General features: G+C 46.5%; 1 protein-coding gene across 4 annotated transcripts in view; it reads right to left on the bottom strand.

The window, feature by feature from the left end:
• Positions 1-14,373, bottom strand: part of GRHL1 (grainyhead like transcription factor 1) — a 74,899-nt gene that overhangs the window by 7,617 nt on the left and 52,909 nt on the right. For 3 of the 4 annotated variants that reach the window (XM_034766492.1, XM_034766491.1, XM_034766488.1), the window contains exons 10-14: positions 13,480-13,567; positions 10,269-10,408; positions 9,774-9,811; positions 8,788-8,876; positions 2,574-2,659 (exon numbers count right to left, since the gene is read on the bottom strand). In XM_034766492.1, coding sequence (XP_034622383.1) covers positions 2,574-2,659; positions 8,788-8,876; positions 9,774-9,811; positions 10,269-10,408; positions 13,480-13,567 — 441 coding nt within the window. The remainder of the gene's footprint in view (positions 1-2,573; positions 2,660-8,787; positions 8,877-9,773; positions 9,812-10,268; positions 10,409-13,479; positions 13,568-14,373) is intronic. The other variant, XM_034766490.1, reaches the window with a different exon arrangement.

Raw genomic sequence — 14,373 nt, 5'->3', positions numbered from 1 at the left:
AAAAACTAAAGATTCTCTATAAAAATCGCAAATTCCGCGTTTTTGCATGTCAAATGGATTTCTAGGATCCCTGTTGATCACACTTCAGCCCTCTCTGCACTCAAGAGAACATACTGGTAGTTGAATTGGGTTTTACATACGTTTTGCACAAAAACTCTCCCAATTTCAGGAGCTACTTTACAGCCCACAGTGGAAGCCAGTGTTGCTCTTTGTCAGTGCCAGAGAAAGGGATTGGGCACCCCAACCAGGTCTATTACTGAAGTTACACTATGTGATTTCAGAGCGGTGGGGGTGGTCTTGAAGAGGGGAGGTATAAATGGAGAAACTCCTGGGGAGAGGGCAGGACATGCTAGCCCCCACCTCCCAGAAGCGATGAGGCGAGGAACTCACATGCTCTAAGGAAAGAAGATGACTGCAAATATCCAACAATAAACTGGCAAAGTGAGCTCAGTATAAAAACAGCAGTCACCTCATTAAGTGTTTTATTACATACACCACCATAAAACCCATAACAAAGTGGTTGCTATTGTTCTACATCCAATTTTCTTTGGCAAGCTGCTTTATCTACAGTTTTGTTTTTGTTCTAATCTCACACTGATTGCAAATATCCATCTTGCATTAAGCAGTAACGGGGGATTCCCTGATTTAGACCTGTTCTAGTGCAGACATTCTGCTTGCTCCTACATCAGGATCAGAGTAGAACATGCTACAATTGGGTCGATAAACTCCTCTTCTTCCCTCTTTAACCCCAAAGATTAGATGCAAGTGCAAGTCACAACAGCCATGATGGAATCTCAGATTAGGGAATGGATTTTGGATCCCAAGGCTAAGGCTAATAAGGTGATATAAAAGTGACAACACTCAAACCCTTCAACCTTAACAAGGCACCGGTTGGACAAAGACCAAGCAAGCAAAATCAAATGACCAAGAGTTTCAGTGTTGTAAATTCAACAGGCACTCCCCAAAGTAACCTCTACACTTTCCCTGGGCTGCACCCCGGCAGGCAATTGGAGGAGTGGGTGATATTTTGCAGTCTAAGGGCTTGTCGACACTGCACCACAATGCAGACTATGGGGGTGTAAATTGCAAAGTGCACCAACATTTCATGCACTAACTGCCCTGTGTGGATGCTGCTGGTGCAAACTAAAAAGGTATCTAGCTCGTGTTAACATAGTCCTGTTTGAAACTAGAGACCTTTTTAGTTTGTACCAGCAGCCTCCACTTAGAGCAGTTAGAGCACAAACTTTTGGTGTGTTCTACAATTCACACCCCAGTAATCTACATTGTGGCACAGCACAGACAGCTTTAAAATCACACTGTTGTAGCCAGTAGCAAGAGCTACAGTTAAGGGTGCACAGCAGTTTCCATTCCAACCTCCCTGTTTTCACATGCTCCCAACATCCTGAAATATTCACTTTTTTAATTTACATTTTCCAGGCTTGGTCTCAGACTTAAGAAGAATTTTATTTCTGAGTGCATGTGGACATGTCTATATAAAGTTAAAGCAAAATCCCTTCAGCCATTTTTTATTATGGATAATAGAAAAAACACCCAACACTTTTCCCATTGCAAAAACAGATATTTTGCTGTAACCCTTGTTCAAAAACACCTTCAAATTTAGCATTAAAATAGTCCCTGGGAATGAGGATCCAATTCGCTAGGCTTGGAGGGAAAACAGAAAGTAATGAGAGACTGACAAAAATAGAAGTCATTTGAACATGCTCCAGAAACTGTTCCAGCAACTAATTAAAATGTTACCCCCAACTATGAAAAACAGTCACAAAGTAGGACCCTGCGGATTAGTTTTGATACCAATGGAAAAATCTGAAAAAGCTTCTTCTGCAGCTCGGTGAAGAGAGGATCTGCATGAAAAACAAACCTAGGAGTGTATATTTTCCAATTTGACTAGAGATTTTGGGGGTCTCAAGAGTTTGGACATCGAGTCTGAGACGCCTAAAAGGTACCTGGTGTTCACAGAGTGCTGAGCAGCACCCACTCTTCAAAAATCAAACCCCTTTAAGAGGTCTCTAAGTTGGACACCCAAAAATGGAGGATCCCAAAAATCACTAGTTACATGAAAACTTAAGCTACATCCACTTTCTTATGTGGAGATTCTTCAAATGCTGAATTCTCAAGTATAGAAAAATATATACGTGTTTAATATTTCTAGAATCCAGCTATTCTATTACTTAGAATGTATCAGGAACTACCACTAAGCTTGCTGGAGCCTACCGCAGACTTCGCTGCTCCCCTGATGAGCTAAGGCCACCCCAGCACCAATGAAGGATGCCAGGAAGGAACTCTTTTGCTTGCTCTATTTTTCAAAATCAGCTTTAAGTAGAAGCTGAGGAGTTAACTGCAGTGTTCTCCCCTTTACTCAAAGGTCACTTAGGTGGAGAACCAGCACCTACTTTTTAACTGGAAGCAACAGAAATATTTAGATGACAAACTGCGGCTATGATTCAAGCTCAGTCATACTCTAAGTATTTAGGATCTAACACTAGGGAACCAGGTGTCATGCTCATGGTTTCACAGACCGGACACAAGGTTTTATGAACTGCCCTGATACTTACAGCTTCCATTAGACCTTTCAGAGATGGTGTCTTCAGCATAAGTGCATCGAAGACTTCTTCCGACTCTTTTCGGACATACAGCAACACTGAATGCAAACCAGAGAGAGTGCTTTAATAGATTTGTTCCTTGAGGACGAGGCATAAGTGAGTGTTGTGAAAGCACAGAGTAACACACATTAAAATAATGCAGCAAGGATATGCATACAAACTTAGTTAAATCTATATCGAGCAATCATGATTACTGTCGCCCTGTCCCAGAGAATTTTGAGAAGGACCCGGTGGAGCAGTGGGATAGGAGGGAAGGCATACTTCAGTCCCTCACCCCACAGTATTAGGAACACGTCGGCAATCAAGCCCAGACTGTCATTTTGGAATGAGCAGAACTGAGGGCATTGTGTGTTGCTCTTGGTGGCGAAGAGATCTACTTGGGGATAACCCCACCTTTGGAAGACTGACTGTATGATGTCCCATCTGATTGACTAATCGTGCACACGGTATGACCTGCTGAGGCGATCCGCCAGCCTGTTCTGTACCCCTGGAAGGTAGGAAGCTTCCAGCTAAACGGATCTGACTATACAGAAGTCCCAGAGGAGAAGAGCCTCACGGCAGAGGGGTGAGGACCAGGCTCCGCCCTGTTTGTTTATGTAGAACATGGAGGTGGTGTTGTCTGTCAGGACTGTCATGCTGTGACCTTGCAAAGCGGCATGAAAGATTTGGCAGGCCAGACGAACCACCCTGAGCTCCTTCAGGTTGATATGGAGAGGCATCTCGTCCCTTGACCACAAGCCTTGTGTCCTCAGATCCCCAAAGCGTGCGCCCCAGCCCAGATCTGATGCACCTGTTACTAATGTCAGAGAAGGGTGGGGCTTGGCGAACGGGACACCTGCACAGACCACTGGTCAGTCCAGCCACCAACACAGGGATTCTTGTACCTGCCCCAGGACCGTCACCACGAGGTCCAGGGGGTCTCGGGACGGGCGGTAAGACAGTGTGAGCCACGCTTGTATGGGCCTGAGTCTCTGTTGGACATGCTTGACCACATATATGCATGCTGCCATATGCCCTATTAGCTGCAGGCAACACCCGTCTGTCGTGGTGGGATCTGGAAGCATTGTTTTGACAATCTGCTCTATGGCTTGAAACCTGGGCTCTGGAAGGCTTGCTTTTGCCTGTACCGAGTCTAGCACTGCCCCTATGAACTCTATCCTTTGCGTAGGTATGAGTGACAATTTGGGTATATTGAGGAGGAGTCCCAGTCTATGAAAGGTGTCCATGACCCTTGCCACGTGGGACTGGACCTCGTCCTTGGAACAACCTGTCAGTAGCCAGTCGTCGAGGTACGGGTACACTCGGACTTGCCTTTTCCGCAAGGAAGGCCGCCGCCACTGCCATGCATTTCGTGAACACTCAGGAGTGTGGACAGGCCGAACGGGAGAACCGTGAACTGGTAGTGATGTTGGTTTATGGCAAAGCGGAGAAAGCGGCAGTGTGCCGGATGGATGGGGATATGGAACTAGGCGTCCTTTATGTCGAGGGCAGCGTACCAATCTCCCAGATCCAGTGACGGGATTATAGTGCTTAAGGAGACTATGTGGAACTGGAGTTTGACCATAAATTTGTTGAGTCTGTGAAGGTCTAAAATGGGTCAGAGACCCCGCCTTTGCGGGGATTAGAATAATGGGAATAAAGCCCCTTTCCCCTTAGCTCCTGTGGAACCTCCTCCACCGCCCCTATCTCGAGGAGTGAACGGACCTCCTGCCTAAGGAGTTGCTCATGAGAGGGGTCCCTGAAGAGGGACGGGGAAGGTGGGTGGGAGGGAAGGAGAACTGGAGGGAGTATCCCACCACAGTACTGTGCATAGGACCCAGAGGTCCGATGTTATACGGGACCACGCACGGTAGAAGTGGGATAGCCAGTTTAAAAACCGAAGGGATGGATCCGGGTACTGGGTTGGTACACTGTCCTCGAGTACGCCTTCAAAACCCTTGCTTGTTTCCGGGTTGGGGTTTGTTCTGGCCTTGGTTAGGCGTGTTATTCTGCTGTCTACACCTGTTGTTTCTGCCCTGCCTGCGATACGGCTCCTGTCTGGGGCAGGGTTGATACTGCCTCTGCTGCGGAGGCTGACTCCTAAAAGGGATTTCTCTGGGTTGTCGACATATGCATCCCTAGCAACTTCAGGGTGGCCCTAGAGTCTTTAAGGCCATGCAGCCTGGAGTCTGTTTGCTCCAAGAAAAGGCCCCGAGCCCTCAAATGGGAGTTGTTGGAGGGTGTTCTGGACCTCCAGAGGGAGGCCCGACACCCATAGCCACGCTGAGTGTCGCATGACTACCCCCGAGGCAATGGTTCTGGCCACAGAGTCAGCTGAAATCGAGGAAGGCTTGTAGCAAAGTCTTATCCACCACCTTTCCTTCCTCGATTAATGCCGCAAACTCCGAGTGCGAGTCCTGGGGCAGGCGATCCTTAAACTTGGACATGGCCATCCAAGAGTTAAAGTTAGGTCTATTAAGGATCTCCTGTTGGTTGGCTGTACGTAGTTGGCGGCCCCCGGATGAGTAGACCTTTCTACTGAAGAGGTACAGACGCTTGGCCTCCTTGGCCGTTAGGGCAGAGGCTTGTTGGCCCTGTCGTTCCTTCTCATGGACTGCTGAAACGATTAGGGAGCAGGGAGTCATATGGCAGAACAGGAACTTGTGGCCCTTGGAAGGGGCGAAGTATTTCCTTTCTACTCCCCTGGCCATCGGCATGATAGAGGCCGGGGTTTGCCATATAGTGTTGTAATTTGTCTGTTTGGTCTTTATGAGAGGGAGCGCTACTCTGAAAGGACCCTTGGGAGCCAGGATGTCCACCATTGGATCTTCAGGCTCAACTTTTTCTTCTGACTGGAGGCCCATATTGAGGGCGATCCTGCGGAACAGCTCCTGGTGAGCCCTGTGGTCGATTGGTGGTGGTCCTGAGACTGATGTACCTGCCACCGCCTTGTCTGGGGAAGAGGAGGATGTGAGTTGCTGCTGGTTGCCCTCATCTAGACCCTCCTGTGGGTTCCCATACGCCTGGGTCACCTCAGGGCCTGACAGGGCTGACACCCCTCAAGGTGTTGTAGTGCTTGGTACCGCCCTGGGCAGTGGGTCTGCCATCATCAGTTGCTTTTGGGGATCTGAGGGCAGCCTGGAGAGAGTAGCCTCCCTTGCCATTGATGTGTACGTGTGTGGCAATCTGGAATGGCATCGCATGGAATGCCCAGACCTGGAGGCTCTGGAGATGGTGCCCTGTTGCTGATGGTAGGCCCATGGGGTCCAGAAGGGCCACTGACTCAGAGGAGGCCACTGTGGCTGCCATGCTGAGTGTGACTCTCTGCTGGCCACGGTTCGATGCTTGCTATAGCTGGAGCGACCGGAGTTGGCCTCGGAGCTGGAGGATGCTGACGGAGAGGACCAGGGCCGTGCTGAACGTTGAGCGGCTGTAAGGTGCCGTGAAGTGCGGGATGGGGAGTGGTGCCTGGCTGACCGGGACCGCGCACAGTAGTGGGAGTCTCGGGACCAGTGCCTCTCACTCGGTGCTGGTGCTGGGCAAGCGATGGAGTCGTGGACCGGCGTGTAGTCGCCGTGGGTACCGCTGGTAGGTTCGCCTCTGGTGCTGTAAACTCGCGCTGGGTCGCAGGTGCTGGGGAGTAGAGGGACGCCGAGCTTGAATGGGAACGGTGCCATGAGCAGTGCCAAGATGGTGACCTCGAGCAGCGCACCATTGCTGGCTTCCCTCTGGAGGGCACCCTCTTAGGCGGTGCCGGAGGCTTCTCCCTGCACGGGAGGGGATTTGGCGTCGACAGCTCAATGAGGTCTTTCGCTGCCTCGAAAGTGTCGGGCGTAGAGGGGTGTTCCAGGACCTCCTCTAGACATTCATCGCATTGAACTCGCTGGGTACCGGACTCAGGCTCACAACCTGTCTTTGTGTGCCGGGAGCCTCTCTGAGCACCTGGGCAGCTCTTTGGGGAGAATGCCCTCTTTCCCCTTTCTTGTGACGCTTACTCGGTGTTGGAAAGGTCGACCAGGTGTTGAGGCTGGTCGTCCCCCCTTGGGGCTGGCGATTTACGGTGCCTGGGGGTGCCGGGTCCCACACGGATGCCGGGGCACTTCGCACCAAGGAAGCCAGGCCCGGTTCTGGTCGGTCAGGGGCCAGCGGTTGTAACGTGACTTCCATGAGCAACTGCTTTAGGCGAAAGTCTTTCTTTCTTTCTTAGTGCGCGGTTTGAAGGCCTTGCAGATTTTGCAGCGCTCTGCCCGATGAGCCTCTCCCAGACACTGGAGGCAGGAGTCGTGGGAGTCACTGTTAGGCATAAACCTGCGGCACGTGGCGCAAGCTTTGAAACCCTGGGCTTGCGGCATGCCCCACAGCCCAAGGCTGGTGCCGGAACTAGCTTCCAAACACCTGAATACAATGGTATTTAACTAACTGATAACTATCTAAGAACAACTCTAACTAGAAGACTGAAAGGCTAAGGGACCACTCGCAAGTGAGAGAGAGAACATTCCAACGCCGCCACGGACGGTAAGAAGGAACTGAAGGGGGGTTGAGCCATTATATACACCGCCATAAGGGCGCCACTCTAGGGGGCTCCCCTGCCGTCCCGACAGGAGCTGCTAAGAGAAAAAGTTTCCGACGTCCGTGCACACGGCGCGCACACACCTAGTTGGAATGGACATGAACAATCACTCGAAGAAGAACTTGCTATTCCTTCTCTTTAGTTTCTTGCAACTGTCTATACTTTCCCCCCCATTTTAGTCTTGTCTCTCCCCCTCTTTGCTTCCCCGTTTCACTTCCTTGCTATTGTTCAGAAATATTTATTAGCAATCATGTTGCTCCATCTAGTAGGATATGGATTTGATTCCCCACTCCAAAGATCGGACTGAAAGAATGAGAAGTCAGACAACCACAGTATCCCCCGGCTCATGGAGACGGAGCTATTACACAGAAAAACAGCCCCATTAAAAACTACATTAAGGCTGAGTAATAAGCCAATAAGAGCAGGGAAATGTGGACATGTAACAGCTTCAAAGTCCTTAATTCACGCTCTAATTACTAGGTATTGTGGCACATATTGTTAACAATGTTTGATAGCTCATTGCTCTGACGCACCTGTGATTTGGAACAATATACTGTAACATCTAGGTCAAACAGGGTGAATTAAGCTTGGATGCTTGGAGATTTTCCTTTGGTGGAAGAGGGTTTGAAAATGAAGGCAGAAGGAGGAGGGTGGATTTAAAAGCAAACACAGCAATAACCATCTATACAAGGGAAGCAGTGTGGCTTAGTGGACAAAGCACTGATGGACTCTGGACTTCTATTCCTGGTTCTTGCACAAGCCTGCTGGGTGACTTTGGGCAAGTCACTTCACCCCCATGCCTCAGTTTCCCCATCTGTACAATGGAGATGATGATACTGGCCTCCTTTGTCAAGTGCTTTGAGGTCCACTGATGAAAAGTGCAATATAAAAGCTAGGTATTATTATAGAACATAAATATGATGCTATGGCAGCTACCCATAGAATAAGGTCCCCATTTTATGATTTAGTAAAGAAACCAAGCTCTCATTAATTTTCATTTTCCCTTAGCAAACATCTTCATTAGTTTATCGCAGCCAGAGGGGAAGGACAGCCATATGGATAAGGTTGTAACTGGGACTTCAGAGACAAGTCATTTAACCCTTCCGTGCTCCACTTTCTCCATCTACAAAATGGGGATGATAGCACTTCCCTACTCAACAGGGTGCTGGGAGGTTACAAACCATCAGAAAAAGCCCCCGAGAAAGTGGTGCAATTCTAGATGGGGAAAAACAGACACAGGGAAGTTAAGTGTCTTGCCAAAATTTACTCAGCAAGTCAGTGTTTGAACTGGGAATAGAACCCAGGAGTCCTGATCACGAGACGAAAACTCCTACTGTTATTAAAACCAAAATTATGTATTTGCCAGTTTAGCTGGCTCCCCTGCTGAGGCAAAAAAAGGGAATATTTTCCTCCCCTAATAGGAGGAAATGCACAGATAAAATGCACAGCAGATGCACAGATAAGAATCAGATGGGCACATCAAAAAAGATCAGACACTACCCTCCCCGACCCACCCAAAGAAAAGCATTCCTACCCCTGACCTGGCTTTCTTTCACGACATGGCAATGCAACAGATGTGTCTTTTTTAAAAAAAATAAAATAAAATAAATAAATTACCTCGTTTTGGTTCCTCTATTCTGGTCAGTTTATTGGGAGGTGCAATAAAATCATCTTCAGTTATATAAGGCCCCCTCTTCATATTAGAGCTGCAATAAGGGGGGAAAATGTATCAACAGCAGCATCCGCAGGAGCAGCCTCCTTGCCTGGAAGCAGGGAAACTGCCACATCGTGGATCTTATGATGAACATAAATTCAGAACCAGGGTAATAACTTCCCTAGTTACAATGGGCATTGCCTTCTACACAAGTCAATACACATTATCTAAAACTGCCCAGGTGCTTTGATTCTGCTGCGCTCTCTCTCCAACAACAGAGTCCCCTTCTGCTGCTTAAGCACAACACCAAATCAGCTATTTACCTGGAGATTCTGGGCAAGTCCCTTTGGAATGTGAATATTTTTTGGCACACACTGGAAAGCTCAGAGCAGCCAACCTGAGTGTCAAGCTGGCTGCATGGTGATGGAGAGTGCCTGCTATGCAAGATCTTCCATTTTGGAGAAGACAGCATCACTGACAACCTGGGCCCTGTGCTGCTTACAGGTCTTACTATGGTCTGGGACTTATATAAGGGGAGGAGAAAAAACACCTAAAGCCTTGGCTACACTGGCAATTACAGTGCTGCACTTGCTGCGCTCAGGGGTGTGAAAAAACACCGCCCCTGAGCGCAGCGAGTGCAGCGCTGTAGCACCAGTGTAATCAGCATCTGCAGCGCTGCACGCTCGCTCGCAGCACTGCAAGCTATTCCCCTCGGAGAGGTGGAGTACTTGCAGCGCTGCGAGAAAGCTCTCGCAGCGCTGGCGGCGCGACTACACTTGCACATCACAGCGCTGCCTCGGCAGCGCTGTGAATCCACGAGTGTAGCCAAGGCCTAATATTAGAGTACACGGCAAGCTCTTTGGGGCAGGGACCTCACCTTCCTAGCTGATTTTACAGCACCATGCAATTCAATAGTGTTACAGAATGAATGAAATAGCGAGTCTCTTACCCTTCACCCTCCAGTTCTTCTGGTGCAACAGGAAGGACCTTTAAAACAAAGCAAGAAGAGATTTTGAGTGTACAGAGAAAGGTGCTCTAAATTAAACTATTGGATGGTATATGACATGGGACCATTAACTGGAACCTACTACAGTCTGTGTAGCTAGCTAGCTGGCTAAAAAGTGGACCTGAGAAGCCAAAATAGGAACATACAGATCAGACCAGAGCTCCTAGACCAGTATCCTGTCAGTGGTCAGCACCAAACGCTTCACAGGAAGGTGAAGAATTACCTGCCCACAAAGCAAGTTTTCCTCTAAACCCCATTTGTTAGGGCTTGGCTTATGCCATGAAGCACGAAGGTTTATATGATCACATACTTAAATGTATAACCACTGGGAGCAAAAAGTTACAGTTAAGAACCAGCCCAGTGGCTATGTACAGTATCATTACATAGGCAGACAATGACCCTAATTTTATATTATGGGCACACAATGGCATCACATACATGAGTCCCACGCTGAAGATTGGCATGGTGAAGGTCGGGGATAAAAAGAATTGGCTGAGTGTCAAGATCTTGGGATGGCTTGAAGACAGTGACGTCTGTCCGCTTGTGGGAAGGAAGCATTGGCACTTTGACATCTGGAACTGTAAAGAAATATCAAAGATTGTAATATATGGATATTTAAAACAATGACATAGTTGTAGCCTTATTCCTTAAGAGCAATGTATTGCTGTTAAGCAGTGATGTGCCGGGGTGGATGTGAAGGGGAGGGTCTTGGGACCCCATTGTTAAAATTTCCCAAGTTTTTTTGGGGGGAGAGGAGGGGAAAGTGCGAGGCTTCCCCTTCTCTGATAGAGTCACCTATTCTGGGGGCCACTAAATTACCCTGGCCAAAGATGCTTATTCCTTTTGGAATGTGTCACGTCAGGTATTTTCAGTAAAATCTTCCCAAAGGACTGCTAAAAATCGATGCAGTTCCTCCCACACACCCTAATTTCAAATGACAGAGTTTGAACACTGTACTCTTCATTACACTCCCATTTTTTCAGGAATCTACCACCAGCCTTTCCAGTGAGTGGCAGGAAGTGTTTGCCAGGTGGCATTGCTTCCCTCCTTGGCTGGGGTTACGAGAAAAGGCTTTTGTCTAAATGGGTAAACAAATGAATTAATAGATTTCCCCCTGTAGCTCACTCCTCTGTGAGCTCATGCACCCTGGGATATGGGCATGCCTTGTTTTAATATTGGTAGCATATCACCTCTTAAAAGCACACAGAGCTGATCAATATTTGTTTCACATTTAAAAACATTTATGAAGGATGGTCTTAGGGGCACAGGACTGGGAGAGTCACATCTAGGTTCTAGTCCCGCCTCTGCCACAGACTTCCTGTGTAACTCACTGTACCTTTCTGCACAGGAGGGGAGACTTCAACCTCACAGGGGCTTAATGAAGCTTCAGTCATTGAGTATTGAAAAGCATTTGGAGATCCTCAAATGGAAAGCACTACAAAAGCATTGTTACTACTGTGGAATAGAGTTCGGCAAGATACCAACATTTTGCAGAATGGAAGGTTCTGTGAAAAATTTTGGTTCACCATTCTGAATTGAAACAAAATATTTCAGTCTAGTTCAATATTAATCTGTACCCCTGTTAGCCACTATGTGCCTCATGGGAATTGTCATTTGGGTGCTTCTGGGATGGACCACATGTACTATAGGCACTGTGGTCACATGACTCCCAGGATGTAGCACGTCAGTTCAAACAGTGCGAAAACCACAGTGCATCACGGGAGATATAGTTTAGCCAGGAAGCCTAGCCTACAGAGAATGGAATATGAGGTACCCAAACTACAGCTCCCATGAGGCACTGTAGCAACTCTGATGAACAGAGATTAATGTCAAACTGACCCAAAATGAAATATTTTAATTTGGGTTAACAAACTGAAGTGGTTTGATTTGCGTGAAGCCTGCCCAAAATGAAATATTTCATTTTGAATTTCCTATGGAAAAAAGTTGAAAAAATTTCAAAACAATTAGTCAAAAATTGAAATTTTCTGTGGGAAAACTGATTTTCCAAAACTTCAACCAAAAATTGCCAACCAGCTCTACTATGGAGCAATCCATATAGATACAATAATTGTGTCTCTGGAAGCAACTGTAATGCTTCTAGGGTGACCAGATGTCCCGATTTTATAGGGACAGTCCCGATTTTTGGGTCTATTTCTTATACAGGCTCCTATTACCCCCCACCCCCATCCCGATTTTTCACATTTGCTGTCTGGTCGCTGTACTTATAGCTCAAAAATAGCCAAACAATATGTATTCAACCTTAATGGGGAAATAAACACCACATCTGGGCTCAGCCCAAGCATGGGAAGTTTAGCCCCATAAGCAGCATTTATGAAGAAAGATATGAACTTCTACAAATGGGGGGTTTAGCATGCAATTGCCATTTCTCAGCCATTAGCTCTAGTACTGTGCACAGCGGTCTCTGGATTCTGCTTGGGCTACTAACTTGGGATAGGAGACACCCCCCCACACACATTTGTTAAATGGTAGCAAAGCGTTGAGCCTTCTTTTTATGATACATTTAAAAACTCTGCTCTCCCTGTAACTGCCCTTTAGCAACTGGATTTCCCTGTGTCATTGCCTTCTTCTGAAGCCACACTGCCAGCCCGCATTTGCTGTGTCAGGAAACCCTGTTTAAACAAGCTGTGAGGTTAATGCTTATTGAACCAGTCAGACTGTTAAAAGCAGAGCTTCTGACAAGCACGTCAAAACATTATCTTCAAACAGTCCAGAGGAGAGCAAGGAACACACACTTTTCCTTGCTGCACAATGTGAAGGAGAAACAGGCATATAAACTTTACATCAAACAACTCTGTTAACCTATAACTGACCATCAAACATTGGCTCTGTAGGAGTCAACATAAAAGTATGATCTGCGGGAGAGAATTAAGAATGAAAAGCAAACACATTTGGAAGGAAAAAGCTAGAAAATCTTTTGCTCATTCCAGCATCAAGCCCCTCGGGTTTACTTTTACATGCGTAGAAACAATGTCTAACTAGACTATTAACTAAAAAGGGGCAGCTCAGCTCTAATGGGTTGAGTACAAGGCTGGGAATCAGGAGATCTGGGTTTGTACTGCAGACTCTGCCAGTGACTTGCTGCATAGCCTTGGGTAAATCCCTTAAGCCTGATTTGCAGAGGTTCTGGGTATCTCCAGCTCCTACTGACTTCAGTTGGAGTTGTAGGTGCTCCACCAGTTCTCAAAACCAGGCCCTTAACATTCAGTTACCCATCTGTAAAACAGGGATAATAATGTTTACCCAACTTTAAGTGCCTTGCACAACACTTCATCTTAGATTGCAAGTGCTAAGTGTGATTTCATGTTGGTCCAAATAGCACTGCCTTCTCCCTCTACTTTCTCTGGCTGCTAAAAGGGATTGAGTGGGCTCCACTGTACATCCATAGTGCACATAGAGTTCCTTTTCGAGTGAAGAAGAATTGAGGTTCCTAACTTATCCTGTGCATTGCAAAATACAGTTCACAAACCCATATACAGTGGATAAAGTGAAGCTATTTTATTGCTTGCCTTTTTTTTTTCCTTCCATAACTCCTTTTATAGGAGAATTCCACTGTACTGAAAACAAATTGTAGTCTGTAAGTGACATGAGGCCCACCATTTAAACACTTGGTGGAATAATTTCTACTTACAGGCATTCAACTGGGAGCTGGGGTCAGTGCACTTGCCTTTTCTTTTGCTTTGTTTTCGTTCTTCATCCCTGATCTTCCTCTCTGCTCCCTGTCAGATGACAGATTGGGGAGGAAGGGAGAAAAAAAAATAGTATCCTCAGTTTGTTTTTATACCCTCAGGTCAATGACGTTGATCTTTACATAATAGAACACATGGAGGTCAGTCTCACACTAACCACTTCATCAGGTCAGCCAGAAAATCTGTCCGGTACTTATTCTGAAGTGCTATCATCAAATCAAAATTTAATGAAAGTTTCACAATCACCTGAATTTGTTTTAAGTATGGGACTGGGGTAAAATGGCAAGTTACCACACAGTTACTTCAGTTATTTCCATATATTTAAGAGAATAGCAGTGTCTAAGATATAAGACAGTGATCATTGAATTTTTCTCTGATTAATAATATTTACTGAACTTTTAATCAAAAATATTCCTGATGCTATAATCAAGCTAAATTCAGATCTCCTAGAGTTTTACAAGGATGGAACAAGACATACTAGCATGTCAAAGAGTCTTCGTCAGCAGTGACTGTGCCATCTTTCACAGGACTAAAAATAATACAAGCATCACTTTTCATCCTTCAGAACAGTGCTAGCTGCTATGGGATCAAACACAAACCTAATACAGAACAGATGGAAGCAGAACTACCTCACATTTACAGAATTCCTAGTCCCTCCTCCCCCCACCCAAAAAAAAAGTGACCAAAAAAAAAAAAAAAAAAAAAAAAAGAAACAGCTAGTCAAGTTTTCTATGACGTATAAGTATTTAAATATCTCAGGAAGGAGGATGGTCTAAGGCTCTGGGTCAGGACCCAATGAGATTTGAATTTGTTTCCAAACTCTGCCAGAGACTTCG

This window comes from Trachemys scripta, chromosome 3 (genome assembly GCF_013100865.1).
Source record: "Trachemys scripta elegans isolate TJP31775 chromosome 3, CAS_Tse_1.0, whole genome shotgun sequence".
Lineage (NCBI taxonomy): Eukaryota > Metazoa > Chordata > Testudines > Emydidae > Trachemys > Trachemys scripta.
Note: the sequence above shows the minus strand (reverse complement) of the source record. Positions and strands in the feature narration are given on the sequence as shown.